At 44.0% G+C, this 27,880-nt stretch overlaps 1 protein-coding gene across 8 annotated transcripts; it reads left to right on the forward strand.

The window, feature by feature from the left end:
- Positions 1-2: 2 nt before the first annotated feature.
- On the forward strand, positions 3-27,243 carry KLHL22 (kelch like family member 22). Of its 8 annotated transcripts, none has more exons than XM_073312352.2 (8): positions 6,737-6,903; positions 10,067-10,242; positions 11,133-11,406; positions 16,497-16,662; positions 17,991-18,709; positions 23,034-23,226; positions 25,089-25,322; positions 26,147-27,243. In XM_073312352.2, the coding sequence occupies exons 3-8, from the start codon at positions 11,180-11,182 to the stop codon at positions 26,522-26,524; spliced, it is 1,917 nt and encodes a 638-aa protein (XP_073168453.1). In that variant the 5' UTR covers positions 6,737-6,903; positions 10,067-10,242; positions 11,133-11,179; the 3' UTR covers positions 26,525-27,243. The 8 variants fall into 8 exon arrangements, with proteins under 8 accessions (XP_073168456.1, XP_073168453.1, XP_073168452.1 ...); XM_073312353.2 differs by lacking the exon at positions 6,737-6,903 and adding an exon at positions 6,931-7,334; XM_073312355.2 differs by lacking the exons at positions 6,737-6,903; positions 10,067-10,242 and adding an exon at positions 3-532.
- The last annotated feature ends 637 nt before the right edge of the window (positions 27,244-27,880 follow it).

Consider the following 27,880-nt stretch of genomic DNA (forward strand, 5'->3'; position numbering starts at 1 on the left):
GACTGCGCTGGAAAATGAAGTCTCCTTTGGCCTCGGTCTCGCCAGCAGTTCTTCCCCCGATGCATGTTGGGAAACGTAGTCCCGCTGCTTCCACAGTCACATGCGGCCCCCCGATGCGTAGTGGGAGATGTAGTTCTGTGTGTGGAGCCGGCTCAGAGGTAACCGCGCACCGGGCAGGACGGTCCCGGCTGCTCAGCAGCACTCCGCCGGAAGGGACGCTGCTTAGAGCCCGTGGCCCCAGGGCGGCCTTGGTCCCGCAGTGAGGCAGCCCCCGGGGGGCTTGCAGCCCCACCCGGGGCTCTGGGCAGCTGAGGGGTGCGCACAGTTTCCTAGGATAAGAGAAAAGGAGGGCTTGCGGCACCTGAGAGACTAACCAATTTATTTGAGCATCCGCTTTCGTGAGCTACAGCCCACTTCATCGGATGCATTCAGTTTCCTAGGAGAATTTTATTTTGTCTTCAGTCCCTCAAGGGCGAACGAGAGGCTTGGGCCTTAGCCCTACAAGCGGCTCCAGGAAGCTCACGTCCTGCAGGTATGCACAGCTCCATTGACTTCAGCGGGGCGTCACACAGGTGGTGTAAGGGCTTGCCCAGGCGGAGCAGCCTGCACGGATGAGGCCTTGGTTACAGCCAGCATTGCCTCCAGTCTGTCTATTAAATGCTTTCTCTCCCAAAAGCCAGAGTGAAGTCCCGCAGGGCATTATCATGCCCTGCCCCTTCGCTGCTGCCCTCCTAAATGGCTTCAGAATTTAATGCTTTAATTTACAAAAATAACAATGGGAGACTATTCTGTTTGACAATTTTGTACCTACTATAGGCCCCTGTGCTTAAGCACGAGTAGTATCACCAAATTCACGAGAACTACACACGTGCTTAAAGTTAAGCACAGGATCAGGTCTTTAGTTCCAAATAACATCACCTCTTACTCATCTCCATGCATTTAGCATTTGTATAAGTGCTTGCAGAACCAGAGTTTATGATTCTTATAACTGCTAGATCTGAGGGGAACATACTTCTTTTTTTGTTTGTTTACTTTGTGCATTAGACAGCACTACATATTTGCCCCCTTGCTAAATAGATCAGTGGGGCCACCCTGAAGAGGCACATAATTAAGAATGGGAAGAGACAGAGGACTAAAGTAATAAATCTAGTAAAGGCATCAGAAGCAGGCAAAGTGGAGCAGAGGTCTACTACATGGGGCAAGATTATGGAGGACTTTATGTAGATGAGGAAAAAAATTAATAGGGTGCTGTAAGAGACAGGTAGCTAATGAAAAGATTCAAGAAACAGGGATGGAGTGATGGGATAGGAAGTTTACTTTGGGCAGCCTCATTTTTTAACAGACTACAGGAGGAAGAGGTGAAAGACATGGAAGCCAGACAAGCTAGTTACAGAAATTAAGACTAGATGGAGACAGACCAGGTGCCCCTCAGAAAGATTTAAAGAGAAAGAAATTCTTCAGGTTAATTGAAATTATTTTCTTCATATGACTTTTACATCTATAATTCATTTAAATTGAAAACTGAAAATGAAAGTATAAGGAAAGAACCAAAGGATGACCTAACAATTAAGAAACATTCCTACGGAGCAGCAATCAGTGGTATTTCTATAGTTCAGGTTCCACATACTTTTCATAGTAAAAATCTAGTTATGCAAGTTCCAGTTGACTCAAACAGAATCAGGATGACATTTACAGCCAATTTAAAGTGTGGGGAGTAATCATCACAGTGTCAGTAGACTCACTGTACTGACACCAAGTTACAATGACAAATGTTCTGAGACAAGCAGCCATGCATGTTGCACTTGTGATAATGTGGCAAGTATGGGCACCTGCATATTACAAAGGAAGCCACACAAAGCTTTCAGAGCTATAGCTGCAGGAAGAAGCTTGTTAATAGGTTTGTAATTATAATACACAGAAAGATGTGGAAAAGGAAATGAAAATACATTCCCTGGCAGGCAAGTTAGAGGTACAGCGGTAGTGGGATTTCTCTGACTCAAATAAGACACTGTATTATTAATCTTTGAGGCAGTAGAGTGGGACATGGCACACCTAGGAGCATATTTGGTAAGGGAAATGTCAACCAAATTGTACTCACTTTGCTGGTCGTTCACTTAGCAACAGCAGCACATTTTGGAGTAAGACACATGTGGATAGGACCAGTCACTGTAGTGTCTAGGGCTTCAGAAATTTCAGACAGTGAGACAAACATTAATACAAGTGATGAGGCAGTCAAAAAAACCACACAGGTGAAACTGGATAGCACACCTTTGTGAGACTGTGAGTATTACTTCGCTCTCTGCTGAGTGCAGCACTGGAATGGCCCAATTCAGGCATGTAGGTGGGATGCTCTAGTCCAGCAGCAGCTGTGGTTTCTCAAGGGGAGAGAACGGGCAGAGCAAGGCTGTGTGCTTATATGTTCCCAAGTGCCAGTTTCTTAGCACTATAAACCCCTATACACAAGTTGCCATTTCCCTCATTTGGTAAGGGGTTTCTCTCATATTGTACTGATGTTACTTTCTTAATAAGCTATCTTATCTCTCAATTATGTGGCAATTACTTACATTCACACTAAGGGACTGATCCTGAAAAGTGTGATGAGTATAGATTTTTTATGAGGAACTTAGAACCATAGAATTATAGGTAAGGGGTGAGGTTTTCACAGGAGACTAAGGGAGTTGTGCCTAACTTGATATGATGCTGTAAAAGGAAGGAAGATAATGAAGATGTTCAAAAGGCATAAGTAGCAGCGTTTTGATCAGACTAGAAATGGGAGGCCAAACAGGAGATTATTACAATAATTAAGACTAGACAGAGTCGATAGATCCTGGTGTCATGGAAAGCAGTGTGGGCAGTGGGCACTGTTCCCTCTAAGCTCTGCGTGTGTGCGCGCTCTCACACAGATCCTAAACCCCAAGCACACGGTGAAACACCACGCACACATTTATCCCGCGTCCCGACCGCACATTGGTTGGGACGCCCTTTGTCCCGATATCGGGGACCACTCACAATCACTGCTACAGTCCTGGGGCTGACATGGCGGCGCTTCCTGGGGCAGCTCCTGGCTGTGCGCCTGCCCGCTGGCAGGAGCCTGCAGTGCGGGCGGTGGCTAGGCACAGAGGTGGAGGGGGTCTCAGTGTGCTGCATTGGCTCCCTCCTGCCCAATCAGAGCTGCGGGGGCAGGGCTTGCAGGTGCAGACAGTGGGCAGAGAGCCCTCTGCCCCCCCCCACACCCGACCCTAGGAGTCAGAGGGACCTGCTGGCTCTTAGGGTCTCTGCGCGCGGCCGATGCCTGCAAGCCCTGCTCCGCGGCTCCGGCAGCTCCCATTGGCGCTTTTCCCGGGCAATGGGAGCCACAGAGCTCACGCTTGAGGCAGGCACAGCTCGTGGAGAGTCTGGAGACCACCCACCCCACCTCTCCACTCTGACCCTAGGAGCCACAGACCTCCCAGCAGGGCTGGTGAGTGCGGCCAAGGAAGGGGGCAGAGCGTGATGGAGTGAGTGTCTGGATTGGAGTGCTGGGCTGTGAGGGTGTGGAGGGCGCTGGGCAGTGCGGGAGGTTTCTGTGTTTTGGGATGCTAGGCAGTAGGGGCCTGTTGGGGGGTGCTGGGCTGTGGGGGAGATCTGTGTGTGTCAGAGCATTGGGCAGTGGAGGTCTGCGTGGGGCATTGTTTAGTTGTGGTGGGGGGAGTGTGGGGAAGGGCACTGGGAGGGAAGGAGGGAGGAGAAATCTGTGTGTATTGGGAAACTAGCAAGTGGGGGGTTCTGCGTGGGGTGCTGGGCAGCTGTAGGCGGGCTGTGGGCGGGGGGTCGCTGGCCAGGGGTGGTGGTGTGCACAGCACTGTGCATTTGTGGTGGAAATGTGGGGGGAGAGTTGTGGGGAGGCTCTGGGCATAGTGGGTTCAGGGGGTGCAGGGCAGGGGAGCTGTGTGGCTCTCTTGCTACCCCCTCATCCCCCCACTCGCCCAGTTTGACCTGATATTTCACTCTTGCGATCTGGTCAGCCTATTTACAGGCCACTTTTGACATTGTTCATCCGCCATCTATCAACACAGCAAGATTCTAAAAGCTGGCAAGGGGGGGAAAGGAGGGCAATGAATCATACCCCTCCCTGCCAGCATTTTGAATGTGGAACGTTGATCACGTCGGGACGGTCGGGACCCACACATCTCCTTGTAGTCTATTCATTTGGCTGTGTACAAACTCAAGTACGTGCAAATAAGTCAAAATGCCTGGCTGTAGTTGCTAAGGAACTGCAAAGATTTCCCAGAAATGAACAAAGGTAAGTGTTGTTTCTGTGATTGAAATCTTTCAAAGGCATTGGACTTCATACATTTATTTGTGATGTTTTACCATTTTCCCACGTTTTTTTTGCCACAGATGCATGGACGTGATCAGAGCTATGCACAAACTTCTGGTATCCTGATCGGTATGATCTCCCATTTGCCCTTTTGTCGAGTCATGCTGTTAAGCGCATTGAAATAGTAGCCATATAATAAAAGTATTAATTTTAAATAAACCAATCTGGTAAAAAAATCAATTCCAAAATGTCACTGTCTAGAGGTCTAAAGCGTAAAAGAACAGCGACTTCATTTAAATCTGGATGGCTGGATGAGACTATAGAGACGGTTACACCGAAGTCACATAGTGTAATGCTTGTTAAACTTTGTGAAATATTTATATATCATGAGGACAACGGAGTGGTTTGTGTATATTGTCGAGATTCTAGAGCTTCAGGAGAATTTTCAACAGGAAGAATGTGGAACAATGTTTGGAAGTTGGATTTCTTAAAGCGTCATCTGTCAAATCCCTATGTTCAAAATACAAAGACTTCCTTGCTGAAGAGATTGTTATAGTCAGTCAGTACAATGACTTCAAGTTTGCAGTAGCTGAAAGAATCAAAAGCCAATTGGTTTTAAGTTTCCCAGATATGGTGACATTTGCTCACCAGAATGAACAGTTTCAGGATCTTGCAAAGTTGACGGATATAGGAGGAACATTCCTAGCATCAAGTGCAGAGTGTGAGCGTGGCTTTAACTTAATGAACACTCTAAAAAACAAACTACAGAATCATTTACGAGTAGATCATTTGGACATGCTGATGTGTACTAAGAGTTACCATCTGGATGGAGGATTGATAGATCTGGACAGAGTTTATATTGAACGGGCAAAAGAAAAAGATTGCAGGGAAAAACAGTCAGGTTAGTTTAGCAGTCTTTGACATTTCGACCAATAAGGAAATTAAAATGCATTTGTAATTACATATCTTATTCTTGGCTGATAATCATTTATTGATATATTTTTTTAGGAAAATTTTAAATTTAAAACACAAACTGTTGTTTTTCGTTTTTTACTTATGATGTCTCTATCTGAAAACCCATATAAGTCGACACAAATTGCAAATTAAAACTTTTTAAATATATACACATTTTAGTCACTTGGGCACATTTGCCTCATGGTGCACAAATTTGAACTCAGCTTCAAATATTTGCACAGAAGAAATTTTTTGCGCACACAGCCTGTCAAAAATTAGAGGGAATATTGGCAGTGGGATACAAGTTGGATGACTGCCAAGCCAATGGTCCTCAACCAGGGGTATGTGTATCCTTGAGGATACACAGAATTCTTCTGGGGGTACATCAACTCATCTAGATATTTGCCAAGTTTTACAACAGCCTACATAAAAAGCACTAGCAAAGTCAGTACAAACTAAAATTTCATACAGACAAAATGAGAAAGTAAGTGATTTTTCAGTACTCGTGTGCTGTGACACTTTTGTATATTTATGTCTGATTTTGTAAGCAAGTAGTTTTTAAGTGAGGTGAAACATGGGGGTATGCAAGACAGATCAGACTCCTGAAAGGGTTACAGTAGTCTGGAAAGGTTGAGTACTGTGCCAAGCTAGCATGATGAAGCAATGTGTTCACACAAACAGTGCACACTAAATCAACATGCAATTAATTAACTTTCAAAGTAAATTATATGATATATATTAACTGACATGTTAGTATGCTTTAAGAATTGTATTGTGTGTACCAAGGTCATTTTAATCAATGTGCACAAACTAAAATTAGTGTATAGTAAACCTCCCATATGGAGAAGCCCTTCGAGATGTAGATCACCTCAGTCTCAATAAACCCACTCTAATAATTGCACATCAGTGCACAGTGGTGGATTTTCTGAAATAAGCAGCCACGCATATCGTTCATCTGTGAAAATGTGGTGGACCTGGTCACCTGTAGGACACAGGGAGAAGCTATGAAAACTGTGGATGGAGGACAACAGCATGCTAATATGTTTACAATGGAAATACACTGAAAAATATAGAGCAGGAAGATAAAATACATTACACAGCTGGCAAGTTATTGTTTGTCAGAGCCAAGGGACTGATAGTTTTGTAGTAGAAAGATTTCTGTGACTCACTGCACCCTTTGCCTCCGTTTACAAATAAGTTACCGGTAATAAAAGCTCTTCGGGGGGGAAAGAAGTGGGTTATGGTGCATGTAGGTGCACTTAACACTGCATCATACTTCATTTCGGAGATATCATCCAAATTTCTCTCTCTTGCTGGCCATTGACCTGTTAGCATTGGCAGCACTTTTAGGATGAAGTGTATGTTTGGATGGAACCGGGTCACTGCATTAAGCAGGGCAAATGTGCCAGACGCCTATCCGAAAGACATGAGAGATGTCCCGATAGCTCTGCAAGCAGGCAGATCTATGCGCAGCCAGCCTGAGAGAGGAAATTGGTGAGGGCCCCTTTAAGGGGGGCTTGTGGGCGGAGCCCTCTGTTCAATCACGTGGGAAGGGCGCTCTGGCCAGACTCTATGGTTGTGCGACGATGAACCCGGAAGAAGGCAGGCGGGCGGGGGGCGCAGGCGTGAGGCTGGGGTCGCCGCTGCCGGTAGGTTACTGCAGGGCTGTGTCCAAGTGGGGCGCCCTCTGCCCTCCCCGGATTTTCCAGGCGGGGGGGGCTGGCTCCAAGGCCCCCGCCGGGGGTGGGGGGGGGGAGAACCAGTGACAACTAGCTCCCCCCGACTGAGCTGCCGCCCTGCCCCCACCGATAGGGAGACACCCCTCCCCGGGGGCGGGCGCCCGCGCTCCTGGCCCCCGCCACGGGGTGCGGCCCCCCCGGCGCCGAGTAAGGCTTGGTGCCCGTGAGCGGCCCGCGGCGCTGTCCAGCAACGGAGTCCCCGACTGACCAGCCTGCTGGCCCGTGCCGGTGGCTACACGGAGGCGCTGCCCAGGGCGCAAGGAATCCGCCCACCCCGGATATTTTAGGCCCGCTTCTTCTGGCGCGTCCCCTCCCTCGCCGTCCTCCTCATCCTTTGCTGGGTAAGGGGCTGCCGCGGTCGGAGAGCCATCTTGGTGTGTTTGTGGCGAGGGAGACACACACGAATAGGTGGGGTGCAGCTGTCCTTGCGATCCTTCCCTGTCCGCCCGCTCGGCCGGCGTGTAACCCAGCGGCTTATTTCGCTGGAGCCGGGACTCTAGGGAACGAGTAGCGCTCAAAAGCGTTGGTGGGAGCCAGTAGCAGGACTGGTTCGGTCTAGTCTTGCCTGTGGGAACCAGGATCAAATAAACGATCACTTACAGCCCCATTTCTGTTATTTACATTCGTGATTCTGAGATCCCTTTTAATTGACCGCTGGAAACTAAAATGTCTTCTGCAGGGCTGTTCCCACAGCTTTAGAAGTACTGTTACAACCACAAATAGGATCAAGGCAGAGAGGTTAAAGGTGAATGAGCGGTCAGCCTTGTCCTTCAGGTGTCAGGAAAAGCAAAGCCGCAGTATATAGCAGGGAATCTCATTGAGAAGTCAAATCTTCGTCCCACCTGTAGTGCTCTATTGGTAGAGCAGAGACTGGATTCCATTGTTCTAAATGGAAAGAAGATTCTTTAGTCAGACTGCTGACCCCGTGCTGTTCTTATTTTGAGTGTCTAGCTCCAAAACTAACCTAGCCCGTGGTCCCAAGGGCCACTATAGTTTCATCACTGAGTCCTGACAAAGCAGTCATGGAATAGGGTTGCTAACTATGCTGTCCTGCCTTATTTGGACCGTGTATCTTGAGATTGGGATGACTGTTGGGATGGTGTTTTCAGTTCCACGTGAGCAATAATTGTAGCAACTAGAAGGGATAGTTTGGGAGTAAAACTGGAAGTTGACTTTACCTGTCTTTCTTGCCTGACCTGAGAAAGGACATGAACTGATTAGTTTGGAACCCAAATTGATTTCTGGGAAACTATCTTTCAGTCTTGTGTAACCTGGAATACCCTTTTCATAATTAGGAATCTGTGGGTTGACATTAGGAACTGGACATTGGGAGTGATATTAGGAAACTGGAACTGCCCTGTTATTGGAAAGAATAGGTACTTTGTTGCAAGAAAGCTCCTTTCTTCTAACCCATAAAAGATAGTACAGAGCCTGTAATAGATCTTTGGGGCCTGGAATTACTTTGGGAAGGAAAGTAATGTTTTATAACAGATGCAATTGGTATCAGTAGTGCCAGTGAATCCACATATGGCAGTTAAACCATTAGATCATGGGTTCTCAAATTTTTTAAGGGTGGACCAGAACTTAAATGTCTCCTGGACACCTTTCTCTCATTCACAATTATATGATATCTTTGTGGCAAATACGGCAATGACTTAAATGGAAAAGGAATATTGAGAAAGCATTTATGTATTTTTACCTGTCTTAATCTGATTTAACAGTTGGAAACACAGGGGAGAGCAAGCAACGTTTGACCAGATAGCTACCTGCACACCAACAAAATATCATTCAGTGGACCAGAATTTGAAAGCCATTGCATTAAATTACCTACTGCTTAAAAACCTGCACAGTCTCACAGAATCTTTAGGGTCCTTTTTAAGTTCAACTTTTCTCTGTCATTCTTTCATCTTTTTTATGAAAGAGATGGTTAAAAAAAAGTGCTTGTTTTTATACCAGAGTTCAGCTGTGGCCGCTGTCTGTCAGAATCCATGTGACATCCTAAGTAGAAGCTGTGACAATTATAATGTTAAAAACAACAGGCGAGCGTGACCTGTAAGGAGGAATAAATAGCAGAAGCAGTTGAACTCTTAAAGATACATTGAGGCCTTATGAAAAAGCTTTGGAAAGACTTTTTTGCTTATTTAGCATTTTTTCTGTATTTATAATTCCATTATTATGCATTAATGCCCAGTGCGTGGCCTACAAGGTAGCGCTCAAGAACACAGTGCAAACTATCATATGGTAATTTTATAGTTTGGGGAAAGGTCACATGAGAGAGAAATATTGGGCAAGCATCTCCGTACAACAGCCACTGTTAAGAAATTCGTACTTTTAAGGTAACTCCATTATGGTGTGTTTCTGAGAAACATTTTGTGAACTACTATATTACAATAATATATTGCTGTTCAGAGAGAGAGAGACACACACACACAAAAAGGGAAAAGTCGCATAGTAATGTAAACACTAGTAAATTCAGTGGAAGTTTTGCCATTAACTTCGTTGGAGCCAAGATTTTCCTCATGATCTCTAGCAGTGGTTCTCTAACTTTTTTTTTTTTTCCACGGACCACTTGAAAATTGCTGAGGGTCTCGGCAGACCACTTAATGGTCTTTCCAAATTTAGTTTGTACCGTTAGCTAACTATTGTAAAGCGCTTTGGATAAAAGCGCTATATAAAAAAAACACTTCGTAATAATTAACGTTTTTTTGTTCTACAAATAAAAGCACACAGCTGATATTTTAATATCCGTAGTCTTACCTTTCTAATGCGACGGATGTGCCCTCTCTCTCCCCCGCCACAGAGCTGAGGCTGGGAAGGAGGGCTGTCTCTCCCCAGCAGCTGCCCTGGAGCAGGGAAAGTCGTCTCTTTCTCTGGCTGCCGCAGCCCTGCGTATCCCAAATTCACCCCCCTCCTTCTCATCCAACTGTCCCCTCCCACCTGCCGCCTATTACCCCCAAGGCTACCACCTCACTTTATATGGCGTCTTCTCCAGGGTCCAGACACCTAATTAGTGGAGCCATGCCTGTGCAGCTTCACTAATTAGGTGGGTGGCCCTTCATTCTCTCGTGTGCAGCCGCCCAAGCGCGCACCTTAGAGGGAACTATCCGCAGACCACCTGAATTGAGCTTGTGGACCACTGGTGAACCACTATCCATGGACCACAGTTTGAGAACCTCTGATATAGAAAACAGAACTTGTACTAAGAATAATCTCTACAGCATACTACAAATGATGATGAGCATAATGTGGGTATGTGAGCATATGTGTTGCAGTTTATGAGTAGGAAGAACATGTATTTGCATCTGAGAGTAGTCTGTGATTGGATAATTAATGTCTGTTGTATTGCACAAGACAGTTGAAGTTGTATGGTCAGTTTTAACTTTGGCATTTCCTGACTCTTGATTGCCTAGCTATGCAATTTGCAACTTTAACATTTTCTCAGCATAACTTTGCAGTGAATACTATATAGTAAAATATAGAGCTGTGAGCGTAAATGTAGTTTAGACAATATTGTATCATGGAGATTTCTCCCTTTCAAATGTTCCACTGATTCTAGAGACTGGAAATTGTTTAGAAGTTCAGTTCTTCCTGAAAGTTGTCTTTATATTCCTACTTTAGTGCTGTTTTTCTAGAAGGTTACTAATTTTGACAGCAAAAGCATGCTGTCACAGCACTGAACATTCATAGCCAAGGTTGTAAAAGGCCAGTATGGTCTCCAAATGCCTTAGTGCCTTCCTTTCCTTGATTAGCCGTGAGTGTAGGGACCCTAGCCCTGGGCCAAGAAGGGGCATTTGTGGAAATGTGCTTAGCTAATGTAAAAAGGCAAAGACAAGAAAAAATACAACAAAACAAGCCCTTTGATGTACTCTGGTAAACTAAAGATGGAGACTCAATTTACAGCTTCTGTTACAGCAAAGGTATCTAAGAACACTGTGCAGCTGGGAATTTGGTAAATGAAAGTGACATTTTGCACCAAACTCTGCTCTTGGTGTAAATCCAAAATAATCTCATTGGGGTAGAACCCTGTTTTAAGGTCTCTCCATTGTACTTAAGGGTTTGTGTGTTTTGCTGATTGTGATAACAGATAAAACGCTGTTAATCAGCAAACACAAACATTTGCTATTTTTGTTGTCTCACAGAATTCCTCTTGCTATAACTGGTGAGGTACTGAGAATTTCTGCTTGTGATGGCAGAGGATCAGGAGCTGACTCAGCCATGCAAGACTCCCCTGGAGCCCTCCCTCCAGCAGTGCACCAGCAACACTTACCGCAGTGTAGAGCACTCCCAGTCCTTACTCACTGGCCTGGTAGCTCTCCGAGATAGTGGCATCCTTTTTGATGTAGTCCTGGTAGTGGAAGGGAAACCTATTGAAGCTCATCGGATACTTCTAGCTGCGTCATGTGACTATTTCAGGTGAGTCCAGTGTCACTGTGAATCTGTAACCAGCATCTTTCTCAATATGATTCAAACAAGGAAAAAAAAAAAATTGTGTCTGTACTTCCATCTTTCTTCCCCTGGGACTCCTCGTCCTTTCCCAAGTTGTACTATGTTGCATATGGCATACCAGGCTTTATTCAGAACACTTTAATGCCTGCCTATTGCAATCTGGAGGCCTACCCACAGAGGAATGAAAGAAATAGAAATTGAGCCGTATCTTGGAGTATCCTTATCCTTGTGCATTTAAAATCAGACCCTTAAGATGCGTTGAATGCATTTAAAATATTTAATTTGTCTCTTTTTATTTTTCTTTTGTATGACTTTCAAAATAAAGCTAATCTCTCATTACTCCACATTGAGTTTTGCTTCTAGGTGCCTCCATTTCACTCAGAACCCATAGTAGCTGGAGGAACATAGTGTTCCCTGTTTTATACGTGCCCCATTTGTTAGAAGTATGACACAGTCATTTTACAGAGCTGTTAAAGTTCTATTGGCACCAATGAGATTTGGCCTGTTACAGTAATTTCATAATACATAGCAAGTTATAAAACATGTTGTGGGAAGTAGTGGTCCTACATGCTGTTGTTGTTTATGTAACTTGGGAGGGGCAATCCAACTCCTGATGTAGTCAATGGGAGTCTTTCTATTGATTTTCAGGGGAGTTGCAGCAGCCCTTAGTTGCTAAAAATTAAAAATACTGAAAAGTCATGTCTCGCATCATAGATTTAATGTCCCGGAAGTTTTCAGTTCCAAAACCACATTAGTTCTAGTGAGTGGCACGCAAAAGTGGGACAAGCCTTTTTGTTTTAACCAGTCTTATTTGGAGTAATACCACACTGATCCAAAACACACACTCCCAGATTTCAGCTCTGAGCACATTTAGAGCAAATTGGTTTCTTTGCATTCCTGATGGTGCACTTGAAGATTCTGTCTCCTTCAAACACCTCCTACTTCTTCAACCCACAAATCCTGATGTAACAGCCATCATCTTTCTAGACAAGGATTGCATGGGACTTCCTTAGACCCCATCGACACTGCTTTGGGGTAGGTTGCAGCTGAATGATGTGAAGCACTCCTTTCCCTTCCTAGCAGCTAAGGGTATGTCTACACTGCATAGTGTACCTGTGTCTAGCCATCCATGCCTGCAAAGCTGTGCTTGTCAAACTTGCTTATGAGCGTGCATACTGCAGTGGTATGAATGCCCCATGCCCTGTCCACACAGTCACTGCATTGACAAATTTCTGATGTTCTGATTTCTGGAAGCTGGGGTTGCTTATGGTGAATGGGAGGTGAGTAGGAGCTTGGGAATTAGAAAGGCCAGAACACACAGGCCCCAGGAATTGTGGGATAGCATTGATGGACTGTCTCAATCTGAATCTAGCCACATGAACCCTTAGCTGTGTCTTTGCCACAAAGTGGGAGGGCAGAGATGTGTGGTACAGTGAGACAAGGGCTTATACCAGTATCCCTGGATGAGCCATCAAACGCATGTGCTGAGAACATATAGGCACATGACTGAGGGCTTTGTGTGGATGGTAGGAGGAATTGGGCTTAAACATGTTTCAGAGTCTGTTAGACCTGCAATGTAGACATTTAATGGGCTTGTTCACCGCTGAACTGAGTGCACTCACTTCTCTATCACCCCACCCCTTTTTGGAAGAGAACACAATGGCATCTGAATCCATGGGTCCTTTGTAGCAATAAAGCACTGTTATTAGGCTAGCACACTTCAACGGCTATTTTAAACTTCTTTAAAAACAAAGGCTTATAACATGAACTCTAAAACCTTTGACAGGTTTCAGAGTAGCAGCAGTGTTAGTCTGTATTCACAAAAAGAAAAGTCGTACTTGTGGCACCTTAGAGACTAACAAATTTATTTGAGCATAAGCTTTCGTGAGCTACAGCTCACTTCTTCGGATGCATTCAGTGGAAAATACAGTGGGGAGATTTATATACATGGAGAACATGAAACAATGGGTGTTTCCATACACACTGTAACAAGAGTGATCACTTAAGGTGAGCTATTACCAGCAGGAGAGCAGGGTGGGGTGGGGGGAAAACCTTTTGTAGCGATAATCAAGGTGGGCCATTTCCAGCAGTTGACAAGAATGTCTGAGGAACAGTGGAGGGTGAGGGAGGGAATAAACATGGGAAAATAGTTTTACTTTGTGTAATGACCCATCCACTCCCAGTCTCTATTCAAGACTAAGTTAACTGTATCCAGTTTGCAAATTAATTCCAATTCAGCAGTCTCTCGTCAGAGTCTGTTTTTGAAGTTTTTTTGTTGAAGAATTGCCACTTTTAGGTCTATAATTGAGTGACCAAAGAGACTGAAGTGTTCTCCGACTGGTTTTTGAATGTTATAATTCTTGACGTCTGATTTGTGTCCATTTATTCTTTTACGTAGAGACTGTCCAGTTTGACCAATGTACATGGCAGAGGGGCATTGCTGGCACATGATGGCATATATCACATTGGTAGATGTGCAGGTGAACGAGCCTCTGATAGTGTGGCTGATGTGATTAAGCCCTATGATGGCGTCCCCTGAATAGTTATGTGGACACAGTTGGCAATGGGCTTTGTTGCAAGGATAGGTTTCTGGGTTAGTGTTTTTGTTGTGTGGTTGCTGGTGAGTATTTGCTTCAGGTTGGGGGGCTGTCTGTAAGCAAGGACTGGCCTGTCTCCCAAGATCTGTGAGAGTGATGGGTCGTCCTTCAGGATAGGTTGTAGATCCTTGATGATGCGTTGGAGAGGTTTTAGTTGGGGGCTGACGGTGATGACTAGTGGCGTTCTGTTATTTTCTTTGTTGGGCCTGTCCTGTAGTAGGTGACTTCTGGGTACTCTTCTGGCTCTGTCCATCTGTTTCTTCACTTGAGCAGGTGGGTATTGTAGTTGTAAGAATGCTTGACAGAGATCTTGTAGGTGTTTGTCTCTGTCTGCGGGGTTGGAGCAAATGTGGTTGTATCATAGAGCTTGGCTGTAGACAATGGATTGTGTGGTGTGGTCTGGATGAAAGCTGGAGGCATTTAGGTAGGCATAGCGGTCAGTAGGTTTCCGGTATAGGGTGGTGGTTATGTGACCATCGCTTATTAGCACCGTAGTGTCCAGGAAGTGGATCTCTTGTGTGGACTGGTCCAGGCTGAGGTTGATGGTGGGACGGAAATTGTTGACATACTGGTGGAATTCCTCAAGGTCTTCTTTTCCATGGGTCCAAATGATGAAGATGTCATCAATGTAGCGCAAGTAGAGTAGGGGCATTAGGGGACGAGAGCCGAGGAAGCGTTGTTCTAAATCAGTCATAAAAATGTTGGCATACTGTGGGACCATGTGGGTACCCATAGCAGTGCCGCTGATCTGAAGGTATACATTGTCCCCAAATGTGAAATAGTTATGGGTGAGGACAAAGTCACAAAGTTCAGCCACCAGGTTTGCCGTGACGTTATCGGGGATACAGTTCCTGACGGCTTGTAGTCCATCTTTGTGTGGAATGTTGGTGTAGAGGGCTTCTACATCCATAGTGGCCCGGATGGTGGTGTCAGGAAGATCATTGATGGATTGTAGTTTCCTCAGGAAGTCAGTGGTGTCTCAAAAATAGCTGGGAGTGGTGGTAGCGTAGGGCCTGAGGAGGGGGTCTACATGTTAGGGGGGCTTATTCCTTCACCCACTTCCTTCCCTGGTCCTTCTCGCATGAACAAAGAGCAACAATACCCGAAGTCCAAAGGTGCAAAGAATTCGATGTTTATTGGGGTGAACTTCCAGCAAGCATGATTCCAGTTTCCTTCCTTAGTATCCTCCTTCCGAGCTCTGACACCACAGAGCCTTACACCTGTGTCCCTGTTCCCATTCCTGCCCTTAGCAAAACAGTATTCCAATTTCCTTACCCCCATTCCCATTTCCCCTCTTTAGCAAAAATTATTCCAATTTCCACACCCCCATTCCCTGTTCCCATCTCTCCACCCACACACCCATCCCCTCCCTTCCTGATTGACTGCAGACTATATAGTAAAACTTGAGTTCAGTTTAGCTATATCTTAACCAATCATTTTCCTGAAATTTAACTAACCAATCCTAACATATTGTAACATGATTATGTAACCAATTATATCCCACCACCTTAATAGTTTACACCCAGCAAAATTAATTATACAGCACACAGGAACAATCACAGAACCAGACAGAGATTATACAGACAAACAATAGCAAAGTGGGAACTATAATGACAAAACAATACAGAAGTGAGGATTTCACATCCCAGCTATTGATAAGTGAGTTCTTGCCAGACAGGATGCTATCAAACTAAGTTTCCTTTTACATTTTCTAGGCACTTCCCTTTCTCTGGAGGTGATGGGAATACAATTCTGTCCTGATAGTGCCTAACAGCCCAATAGCACCTTATTTCAATGTGACTAGTTTGGAATGTGAGGATGTGACTGTTTGCTTCCTAGCTTATGGCTGCCTCTGCTGCTTAGCCAAAGGCCTTAGCCTAAGAACAGGGCCTCAGACTGTCACAGTAAGAGAAGGCCCTTACACCAGCAGACAGTGATTCTGATTCTTTCTTTTGTACCTCTATAACTAGCCAAGTGATAGGAATACACCTAAATTCTTAGAGTATAGGCCTTTACAGACAGGCCTGAATATCTATATCCTAACACTACATAGCCAGACCCTGCTGTCAGGGTGCCAATGCCTGATGATGGGGCATCCAGGATTTCCAGGTTTATGGATCTTGGGTAGCAGATAGAATACCCCAGGTTCCAGGGGTGTGTCTGTGCGGATTTGTTCTTGTGCTTTTTCAGGGAGTTTCTTGAGCAAATGGTGTAGTTTCTTTTGGTAACCCTCAGTGGGATCAGAGGGTAATGGCTTGTAGAAAGAGCAATGCTTTCTCAGCGTACTTCCTGGAGTACGGGATTTGGGAACAGGCATGGAGGCTTTGCAAAGCTATCTGTCCAGTTACCCATCTGACCGAGTGTTTTGGATGTCCCCAGAACAATATGGCTAAGCTGGGTTGAACTGTACATAGCTTTGGTACGTCTCCAGTGTAGCGTGTACCTTTTTTCTTTCTGCAGAGGAATGTTTGCTGGTGGTCTAAGAGAGATGGAACAGGAAGAGATTCGTATTCATGGAGTCTCCTACAATGCTATGTGTAAAATCCTGAACTTCATATACACCTCTGAACTGGAACTCAGCCTGAACAATGTGCAAGAAACGCTAACTGCCGCCTGCCAACTTCAGGTGAGGAATTGGGAGATGGAGCAAGAAGACACAGGGAGGAATGGGACAAATAAGGAATGGGGACACTCTGGGGAATAAATGGGAGAGGTTGAAGAGGTGAACAAACACAATAGAGGAGGAGTAAAGGGGCAGGGGCTTTTCTGTCTACATATATGGATTTGACTAGAACTTTTTTCTGAATGCTCTAAACTGTGGAGTAAGGGCTTGTCTACACTTGCAGTGGTGCAGCTGCAGCACTTACTGAAAGGGCTACTCCCCCTGCCCTCCTGTTGACATAGCACCGTCTACACTGGGGGTTAGGCATGTTGCTAAGGCATGTGGATTTTCCATACTCCTGAGTGACGTAGTTATACCAACATAAGTTTGTAGTGTAGACCAGGGCTTTGTAAGTAGCTAGAGATGTGTATAAACTGGGTTTGGATGGATGGATATGTTGTTTATATAAGTAGTTTTATATTTTTATTTATAATTTTTCATCATTTTATCCAGAGTGTGATTCTTTTATAGTGGTTGACTTCCCCGATGTGCTTAGTGACTCCTGAGGGGAGATTCTGTTAAGAGTTCCTACATTATGATCTACATTAAAGGACCTAACTTCCTTCTTCTGAAACTGTTTTGGTGCTGCAGCCTCTCAGGCTCTCATCTACAGTATAAAGGCTGATTCACAGACCCACTATGGGTGGAACTACGATCCCAGTTGATACAACTACAGTGGCTCTTGTTTTGCCATGAAGACAGTTTTTGCTTCTTTTATTTCCTACACTGTACATGCTGTGATATTAGATCACATACTCACTAGATATTTACTCTATTAACCTTTGTGGAGTCAACAGAAGTTTGTCATGTATAGCAAAGAACTTTCCTGCTATCTCCTGGTGTCCAGAAGCAATGTCATATTGTACTCAGTAAACTACATAAAATACATTAGCTTTCCTTGCAAAAGGTTTCCTCTACATTTGAATGATACAGCCCAATTTACTATCCTGTTGTGCCTTTCTGTGCGTCTGCCTTTCGCACACTGGTTAATCTGTCTGGAAACAGAAGAACTATATTCTGTTCATCTACAAACTCACATTGGATCATATTCACGTCATCTTTGGTGAAAGCTATGGTCAACAGTACTCCATTAATCTATCAGTTTTTATTTCCACGCAGTACTGATAACAGCCAGAGACCACTGTCAGCCTTCTTGGTGACAGGTGTTCCCTGCAATTTATTACAACTTCCTCAGCTTGGGTCTTCCGTACTCCTATAACTCTGGTCTCTCCAGTGTAAGAGAAGAATTTTTTTTACTGAAATAAACAAACAATCTGCTTTGTCTCTTGTAGATTCCAGAAGTCATTAAGTTCTGTTGTGATTTTCTCATGTCCTGGGTGGATGAGGAGAACATCTTGGATGTATACAAATTAGCTGACCTCTTTGACTTGAATCAGTTGAGCGAGCAGCTGGACTCCTACATTCTCAAGAACTTTGTAGCTTTCTCAAAGACAGAGATATACCGCCAGCTACCCCTGGAGAAGGTCTACTCCCTACTGAGCAGCAACCTCTTGGAGGTCAACTGTGAGAATGAGGTTTATGAAGGGGTGCTTCTGTATCATTACACCCTAGAACAGGTAGAGACAGATCAGGTCTCACTGATGGAGCCTCCTAAGCTACTGGAAACAGTCCGCTTCCCCCTGATGGAGCTCCAGATCCTGCAAAGGCTCCATGACAAATTAAGCCCATGTCCATTAAGAGAGACTGTAGCCGATGCACTAATGTACCACAAGAATGAATGTCTTCAGCCCATGCTTCAAACCTCACAGACACAGGTGAGGTCAGAGTTCCACTGTGTAGTGGGCTTTGGAGGGATGCACTCCACTCCATCCACAGCCCTCAGTGACCAAGCCAAGTTCTTGAACCCCATATTGGGAGAATGGAGGCACTTTACTGCTGCATTAGCCCCCAGAATGTCCAACCAAGGAATTGCTGTTTTCAACAACTTTGTATACTTGATTGGGGGAGATAACAACGTACGAGGTTTCCGAGCAGAGTCCAGGTGTTGGAGGTAAGAGGAGACTACTTCTGCCATCATTATTTTTTACCAGCCAATTACCATTCCCTGAGTCGGGCAGTCACTTTCACAGTGCACATGATAGCTGGCCAGAAAAGTTGGGAATTGTACTGAGATCTCATTGAAAGAAACTGCAAGGACTAAGGAAGACCAACCTGATTGTAAAGGAGGAAGCTTTCTGTATGTGCATGTTTCATTTGCTAATCAACCACAAGGGGGAAAGCAAATGTAGCAACATTACACAACAGCTCTGTTGAGTTGTGGTAAAATTATCCTTGAGTTCTGAGCATGGGACTGGGAGCCAGGAACTCCTGTGTCCTGATCTTGGCTCTGACACAAACTTCCTCTGTTACCTCGATTGATTTTCTTAATTTCTCTCATCTGTAAAATGGGGATAATATTTACCACCCTGTAGCGTTGTTGTGAGGCTTTATTAGGTTAATGTTTGTAGAGCGCTTCAAAGTCAGCCGTGCTACTGTATGTAAGCGTGAAGTCTTGTGTGTTTGCCTGAATAGGGCAGGAATGGAAGCTTGTTAACTGTTTCTGAAGAGAGAACTCTTCATCCCTTCTTAGACAGAGGGGAAATGTCAGAATGATTGTCTGCAGCAATGAATTAGGATGATCAAAAATTCAAAGTTGTAGTATATGTGAATCTGATATAAAAGGCAAGTGATTTAAGGAGCACAGCTGTGAAACACTTTAAACACAATTGTAACATCAGTTGATTATTTTGAATTGGTGTGTATAATGCCATTAAAGAGCATCCTGCTACTTCCCAAGATTGAAGCACAACTAAATAACGTAAAAAAAAGTCTTAAAATTTAAGTTAGAAAATCACAGTTGAGCCTGGTAACAGTTTTGGGGTTTTTTTTAAGTTCCATTGAGATCAGGCGTTCTTTCTAGATTTTAATGCCCATTATGTGGCTAAACAGGTGTATTACAAGTCCTGTGTCTGACAACATCCTTTTGTCTGCAAACTAGTGATTTTTATAGGTTTTAGTCCAGTTCTTGTGTTTGTCACGTGCAAGATGAATTTAAGTTCCTGCCATTGCATTCAGGCTGCTCCTGTAATTAAGATTTCAGTATTTTATCTGGAATTGATATTTAGGGGGTGAAAGCTAAAGTTTGAAAAGGTTGAAGTACCTGTGATAGGTTCATAGAATCATAGAATATCAGGGTTGGAAGGGACCTCGGGAGGTCATCTAGTCCAACCCCCTGCTCAAAAGCAGGACCCATACCCAATTAAATCATCCCAGCCAGGGCTTTGTCAAGCCTGACCTTAAAAACTTCTAAGGAAGGAGATTCCACCACCTCCCTAGGCAACGCATTCCAGTGTTTCACCACCCTCCTAGTGAAAAAGTTTTTCCTAATATCCAACCTAAACCTCCCCCACTGCAACTTGAGACGATTACTCCTTGTCCTGTCCTCTTCCACCACTAAATAGTCTAGAACCATCCTCTCTGGAACTACCTCTCAGGTAGTTGAAAGCAGCTATCAAATCCCCCCTCATTCTTCTCTTCTGCAGACTAAACAATCCCAGTTCCCTCAGCCTCTCCTCATAACTCATGTGTTCCAGACCCCTAATAATTTTTGTTGCCCTTCGCTGGACTCTCTCCAATTTATCCACATCCTTCTTGTAGTGTGGGGCCCAAAACTGGACACAGTACTCCAGATGAGGCCTCACCAATGTCAAATAGAGGGGGACGATTATGTCCCTCGATCTGCTCGCTATGCCCCTACTTATACATCCCAAAATGCCATTGGCCTTCTTGGCAACAAGGGCACACTGCTGGCTCATATCCAGCTTCTCGTCCACTGTCACCCCTAGGTCCTTTTCCGCAGAACTGCTGCCTAGCCATTCGGTCCCTAGTCTGTAGCTGTGCGTTGGGTTCTTCCGTCCTAAGTGCAGGACTCTGCACTTACCCTTATTGAACCTCATCAGATTTCTTTTGGCCCAATCCTCCAATTTGTCTAGGTCCCTCTGTATCCTATCCCTGCCCTCCAGCGTATCTACCACTCCTCCCAGTTTAGTATCATCCGCAAATTTGCTGAGAGTGCAATCCACACCATCCTCCAGATCATTTATGAAGATATTGAACAAAACCGGCCCCAGGACCGACCCCTGGGGCACTCCACTTGACACCGGCTGCCAACTAGACATGGAACCATTGATCACTACCCGTTGAGCCCGACAATCTAACCAACTTTCTACCCACCTTATAGTGCGTTCATCCAGCCCATACTTCCTTAACTTGCTGACAAGAATACTGTGGGAGACCGTGTCGAAAGCTTTGCTAAAGTCAAGAAACAATACATCCACTGCTTTCCCTTCATCCACAGAACCAGTAATCTCATCATAGAAGGCGATTAGATTAGTCAGGCATGACCTTCCCTTGGTGAAGGGGTTGTCACCCCTTGGGGTGCAGTCTGGAACCACTGTGCCCCCTAACAATTCAGCTAGGTTGGCCTTTCTCACATTGCTCTGGTGATACGCAGCCAGCCTCTCCGGGGACTGTTATCACCCAACACAACAGCAGGTGGTGCCAGACACCCAACTGAGTTACCTGAGTGCTTTACCTAAGCTACTCAAGAATTTAATATATATAAGCACCAGCCAATTTCCCAGCTCCCCAGCCTTGGACCCCTACTGGAGTATAAACCCAGAATTATACTGTCTTGCACTGCACAGGGATCTGTATAGTGCAAGCTCATTAATAGCGTTCACTCCACTCTTGCTGTGAGGAAGATATGCAACAAGCCTGTGTTATAACCAAGCTGAGATTTTTCCCAAACACTTCACTCAGAAACCCAGTGGTTATGATAAAACTTAAAACACGTTTATTAACTACAGAAAGAGAGATTTTAAGTGATAACAAACTGATTAAAGCTGGTTACCTAGGAAAATTAGACAAAAACACAAACTAAGCCTAATATACTAGATAGGATTTGAATCAGCAATATCTCACCCTCACTGATGATACAAGTAGTCCACCAAGTTGCCAAACACAGGCTAGAATCCCTTTAACCTGGGACCAGTACCTCTCACAGTTCAGTCTTTGTTCATCAGGTGTGCTCTTGTGTGGAGAGTGAGGCCCAGAAGTGATGTCCCTCCCCATCTTTTTATAGCCTTTCCATATGGTAGGAATTCTTTGTTCCAAGCTAAGTTCGCAGCCCAGTTTGTGGAAAAATACAGGTACCAAAACGGAGTTCATTATCTCATGGTCTGGTCATATGCCCTTGCATGCCTTGCTGAGTCATAGCAGCCCTTATCTGTAGGCTGTCTGCAGCATTCTCAGGAAGGCTCACCAGGTGGGGGATAAGCTTCTCCCAAAGCCTATTGTTTTCCTTAATGGCCCATTACCTTGAATAGGCCCTTCACAATCAGCTGTCTAGACTGCCAAAGAGTCCTGTGGCACCTTATAGACTAACAGACATATTGGAGCATAAGCTTTCGTGGGTGAATACCCAGTTCTTCGTCTGACGAAGTGGATATTCACCCACAAAAGTTTATGCTCCAAAACATCTGTTAGTCTATAAGGTGCCACAGGACTCTTTGCCGCTTTTACAGATCCAGATTAACACGGCCCCTCTCATACCGTCTAGACTGGAAGCATCTTGCCTAGTGGGTGTCAACCAGGTGTAACCACACTTTGAAGTACAGATACATAGTCAATATTCATAACTCCAGATACAAAAATGATACATGCATACAAATAGGATAATCCTATTCAGCAAATCATAACTTTTCCAATGAGACCTCACATGACACATTCTGTACAAAGTGCATCATAATGTTGTCATAATTACATTATATTCATACCACTATGAAGAATATAGGTTGCAGAGTGTCACAGTACCCTCTTACCAGCAGATATCTGAACAAATCAAAGAAGCTCCAAATTTTCATGTCCTTCTTGGCCTCTCGAATTCCCAGGTACAAACTTTGTGCTATTTTTAGCCAATTTTTACATTGTGGAATGATTGCAAATTAACAAGGTTGATGGTATGTAGACTGGCAGTGGTGCAAAGGATACTGGAAACAGTAGACGTGTACAACATGATAATATTTGCTTATGCATTCTCCTTCAAAATACAATAAAAACTTAGCTGATAAATATATTTTGATATGAATGGCCAAATTTCACTCTAGTGAATTGCACCTCCTTACAGCGAAGCTGAATTTGGGCCAAAGAGAATGCATTGGTCTCAATCTATGTATGTGGTGCTGACCCATGTTCCAGCAATGATAGTGTCCACGTCTCAGTACCCTGTGGTAGATTTGTGTTGGTAACCCAGTTTGATCATATTCCCTTACAAGGTATGACCCACGACACAACAAATGGTTCCAGATCCAGTCCCTGCAGCAAGAGCATGCTGACCTCTGTGTCTGTGTTGTGGACAAATATATATATGCTGTCGCAGGGCGAGATTATCATGAAGACCTAAGGGAAGTAGAGAGGTATGATCCAAAAACCAACACGTGGGAATACATGGCACCGCTGAGGAAGGAGGTAAGGAATGCACATGCCAGCAAACGCTAATAAGCTCCCTTAATATTTGCCGTCATCTTTCCTAAATGCTTTTTGCTACTTTTCTCAAGCATACCTCTCAATCTGCAAAAATTCTTGTGGCTGTCAGTGGCCTCTGTGTATGGGACAAAATATAGTAAGACGGATGCTTAAAATATCACTGGATCTGCTTCTTTGTGTATGTTCTCTCTAACTGAATCAAAATGTTAGGCCTTAAAAATTAAGTCATATTGAGAAATTAATTTTGCATTTGCACACCATCAAGGTAAACATCCTATGTGCATGACAGAGGTTAGTTTGGATGTAATATTAAGCCAGTATACCTCTTTGTGAGAACGGTTGAGAGGTATGTTCTCAAATGGCAGCTCCATAGAAGTTGGAAGTTTGTATTCTACTTTCCAAAGAAAAGTAGTTCCTAAATAATGTAGGGTCTGATCCGGAGAGGTACTGAGCACCTACAAGTCCCATCAGTTTTAGTCAGAGTTGCAGGTGCTCAATATGTCTCAGGATCAAGCCCAAAACTGGTATGGGCAGAGAGGGAAAAAATCCCTAAGTGTATGAGTACCAGGGACAATGTTCGTATGACCTCCCATTGAAATTAGATACTTGTCTTCCTCTTTTCTTACTAGTTTTCCCCCCGTAAATGTTAACTTTATTATTGTTTTTTAAAAAAATTAAAATTTAATTTCATGCTGGTGAAAGGTGCCTGCTTCATAGCCTTGGAGAATGAAGGCCTCTGTTTATTCCCAGAATGGATACAGCATGGGCAGCAGTAGTGCAAGCTTCCCCCGTCTCAGCCCTGATCTGAAGGGACCACCTCTAGGGTGATAGGGTAAGTCAGTCTCTATGGCCCATTCAGTCCTTGGCCACTGTTGTGAGACTGCACGCAAAAGTGCCAGTGGTGGAGGTTTGTGATATGACCATCAAACAAGGGTGCTGGTGGTGGAGGTTTATGTGATGTGACCATCAGCTCTTGGTGAACTAAATTGAGAGCACTGCGCTCTTTTGAGATAAGTCACTGAACAGCCACTTACATAGTATTTATCCTTCTAAGTTTTCTACTTAACCAGCCAAGAAGTGTTGTTTTTAGGTCTCTAAGAGACAGTCACAAAACAAGGAGGACGTAATTAAAAACTGCATGCAAAAGTTCTTGATGACAATTTTGGCTAGGAAAGAGAAGTAAAATTCTAATTCACCTTTTCAAGAAAGTATGCTGAATCCTACTATAACAAGTTTTGTAGCAGGTTAACAATACAAAATAAAACCACTTCACAATGCTTCTTATCTGAAAACCTCAAGTCGCTTTACAAACACGAAAGTATTATTCCCATTTTACAGGTGGGGAATGGAGGCACGGACAGGTGAAATGACTTGCCTGAGGTCAGTAATAACAAATCAGTGCTGAGGATAGAACCCAGGTCTTACGACTTGCTCAAGTTCTATCCACTAGGTTATTCTGCCTTTCTGATAACCTTGCTAAAACTTCTGTAAGACTTAATTTCTACACAGGGCTTCAAAAAAGGCAAGGGAGGAAAGCACTGGTATTGAAGAGGTGCTAATTCAGGAGCACTAAGAAACATGAAGGCACTGCAGTTGTGGAGGAGTCAGAGAAATTCTACTTAATTTCAGTTCAAGGACTGATCCTCACACCTACGGAATAACAGCATACACAGAATTCTTCCAAATGTTGCCATCTAAGTAATCAGAGGAAGATACCATCTCTGATGTCATGTATTGCCAGGAGATATATATTCCATACTTACTTACTGTGCTTGACACTGGAGGAAACACAAAAAATGAAAACTGTCATTCCCCTCTGTGCCTTTTCTTTTGTGATGGTGTAGGTGTATGCACATGCTGGAGCAGCACTGGATGGAAAGATGTATATTACATGTGGGAGGAGAGGAGATGATTATTTGAAGGAACTACACTGTTATGATCCAGGGGCTGACCGCTGGGACAGCTTAGCTGATGGTCCAGTCAGACGTGCCTGGCATGGGATGGCTGCACTTCTGGGAAAGCTGTACGTGATGGGAGGTAGCAACAATGACTCTGGCTATAGGAGAGATGTTCACCAGGTGAGAAGATGTCATGGCTATTTCTTTCCTGCCCGGACATATGACACTCACATTGTGTCGTCATACCTTCCTCCCATTGAGATAAAAACATAACTACCAGCCACACACTAACTATTGGACTGCCTCTCCTCCGTCTAACTGACAAACATTGCAGTGCTTTACTTACTCCTCCCACCCCTGCATGCATTCTCTCTGACTTCACCAACATTAAAACTCTTAATCCTTTTGGCTTCTTGTAATTTAGAAAAAATCAGTGGTGGGTGGTGAACATCCAACTGGGCGGTGCCTTGGTGATAGCAACTAAGTGCTCTGGGTATTTTCCAGCAAGGCAAATCTAAATTCTGTAGCACTCTGGTGTGGCAGACTAGAAACTCTGCAGCAGCTTCATTAAAACTAAAAAAGTTGTTGTATTTTTAAATGAATAATATGAAATTAAGTCAATTATTATCCAATAGTTTTGATTTTAATTCAATTTATTTTACACTATCCCCACACTTTCATTTTTTTGATATGTCAAGTGCTTTGGTATTTGCAATGCATAACTAGACAGTGTCTTGAGGAAGGTGTTGGCACTCGATTGGGAGCAATTGAGTTTTAGCATTTGTAGTGGCATAGAATTTGTGAGAAACACATTTGTTAGATATTTCTACTAAAATGAATCAGCAGTGAAAAAGTTAGCAATGTTGGGATTTATCTTTGAGATTTACACATAATACCCATTATGTAATATTAATATTGTACACTATGGCAGACACCCATTACATGTAGACATTTTAAATGTTTTTTAAAGGAATAAGTTACCTTGCATCTTTATATTCTTTTAGGTTGCCTGCTATAGCACAAGTACTGATCAGTGGACAAATGTATGCCCTCTACCTGCAGGGCATGGAGAGCCAGGTATTGCTGTCTTAGCCAATAGAATCTATGTCTTGGGGGGCAGATCCCACAATCGAGGGATCCGGATGGACTATGTCCATATTTATGAAGCTGAGAGAGACTGCTGGGAGGAAGGTCCCCAGCTGGAGGATGATATTTCTGGGCTGGCTGCCTGTGTCCTCACTCTGCCTAGGGCTATTCTAATGGACACAGAGAGGTGGACTCCAGAATGGAACCCAGAGCGACTACAGCATCACCCAGACTTTGCCTCTGAGGTTATGAGTGTGTCAGACTGGGAGGAATTTGACAATTCAAGTGAAGATTAAGGACCCGAGGATTTTTTTTTTTCAGGGAGGGAAGAAAATTAAGGCTTGGGAAATTATTTAGAAACTTTTTAATGTCTTTGGTATAACATACGTTGAATCAATATTTAAACATTTGGAAACTTAAACGTTCTGTACAAAAGGTCTTCTGCATTCTCTCTATTTGTCACAAAGCAGCAGTGTGAAAGCAACCAAAGAACTTTCTTTTTTTTTTTCTCAATAAAAAGGCAGAGGTTTTTGCCCTTTGAAGGGGCCTCTTTTCAACCCACAGCATGGACAGAAGAAGCACAAAAGACCTAGCTTGGCTAGCTCCTTTGCTTCAAACTTCCAGCATGAAATCACTTCCTTGTTCCTCTGTAATGACCCTGTCAGCATCAAATCTAATGGCCAGGAAGATACAACCAAGTGTCTGCCTGTGGCAGTTGTCAGTCCGCTGTATAGGTCACACAGTGAGAGTGAGTGCTGTAGCAGTGACCGCAGCAAGAACGTTGGTTCAAACCCTCCTCCCATCTGGGCATGCAGCCATCCTCATAAAAGGCTTAGAAACTGTGATCCGACTCCCACTTCTGAATTACTATACTGCAGGCTTTGTCAACAAGGTGGAAGACTTCTAGAAAAATGATCTTTGTACTGGTTATGGTAATCTCTTTAATCAGATGAACTTTTACAGATACCATTTGTTCACAAATGAAATAATAAATCCTTGTGGGAACTTTTTATTATTTTTTTTTGGTTATTGTTTTTTTTCCCCCACCAGAATGTGGTAATCTAAAACTTGGAGGGCCAAATTCATTGCTTCATTATGGTCAGTGAAGTTACACCAGTAACTAATTTGGCCCAGTTATGTTGTTGTTTTATCTTCACTTATATGCTTAGAAAGTGAAAAAGAGATGAGATTGTTTTGCAATGGCATAAGGGGAAGAAGGAAAAAAACCTCAATCAAGGGTAACTTCGGTTGTGTCTACACTGCCACTTTCGGTGCTAAAGCTTTAGTCGTTCAGGGGTGTGAAAAAACACCCCCCCCCCGAGCAACAAAAGTTTTAACACTGAAAAGCGCCACTATAGACAGCGCTTGACGCAGCTCCCAGCGATAAAGCTACCACCCCTCATTCAGGGCGGTTATTTTTTATCCGGGAGAGCTCTCCACTGGCGATAAAGCATGATTACACTGCCCACGTCACAGCGCTGCCGTGGCTGCACTGTAACGTGGGCAGTATAGAAATACCCTAAAGGGATTAAAAATGACCTTGGTCCAAGGATCCGGACTTGCTAGATTAGTGCCAGGAAAGCAATGGTAGACCACCAGAGCAAGAAACACGTATTGTATAACAGAGCATTCCTTTTATTAATTGGCAGTTT

This window comes from Lepidochelys kempii, chromosome 15 (assembly GCF_965140285.1).
Source record: "Lepidochelys kempii isolate rLepKem1 chromosome 15, rLepKem1.hap1, whole genome shotgun sequence".
In the NCBI taxonomy this organism is placed as follows: Eukaryota; Metazoa; Chordata; order Testudines; family Cheloniidae; genus Lepidochelys; species Lepidochelys kempii.

Bases quoted from the DNA above. Each gene is read 5' to 3' on its own strand.
- KLHL22 (XM_073312355.2), top strand. From the start codon at position 11,180: ATGGCAGAGGATCAGGAGCTGACTCAGCCATGCAAGACTCCCCTGGAG. The intron at 11,407-16,496 runs GTGAGTCCAGTG...TTCTTTCTGCAG, and splicing joins GCGTCATGTGACTATTTCAG to AGGAATGTTTGCTGGTGGTC. The intron at 25,323-26,146 runs GTGAGAAGATGT...ATATTCTTTTAG, and splicing joins ATAGGAGAGATGTTCACCAG to GTTGCCTGCTATAGCACAAG.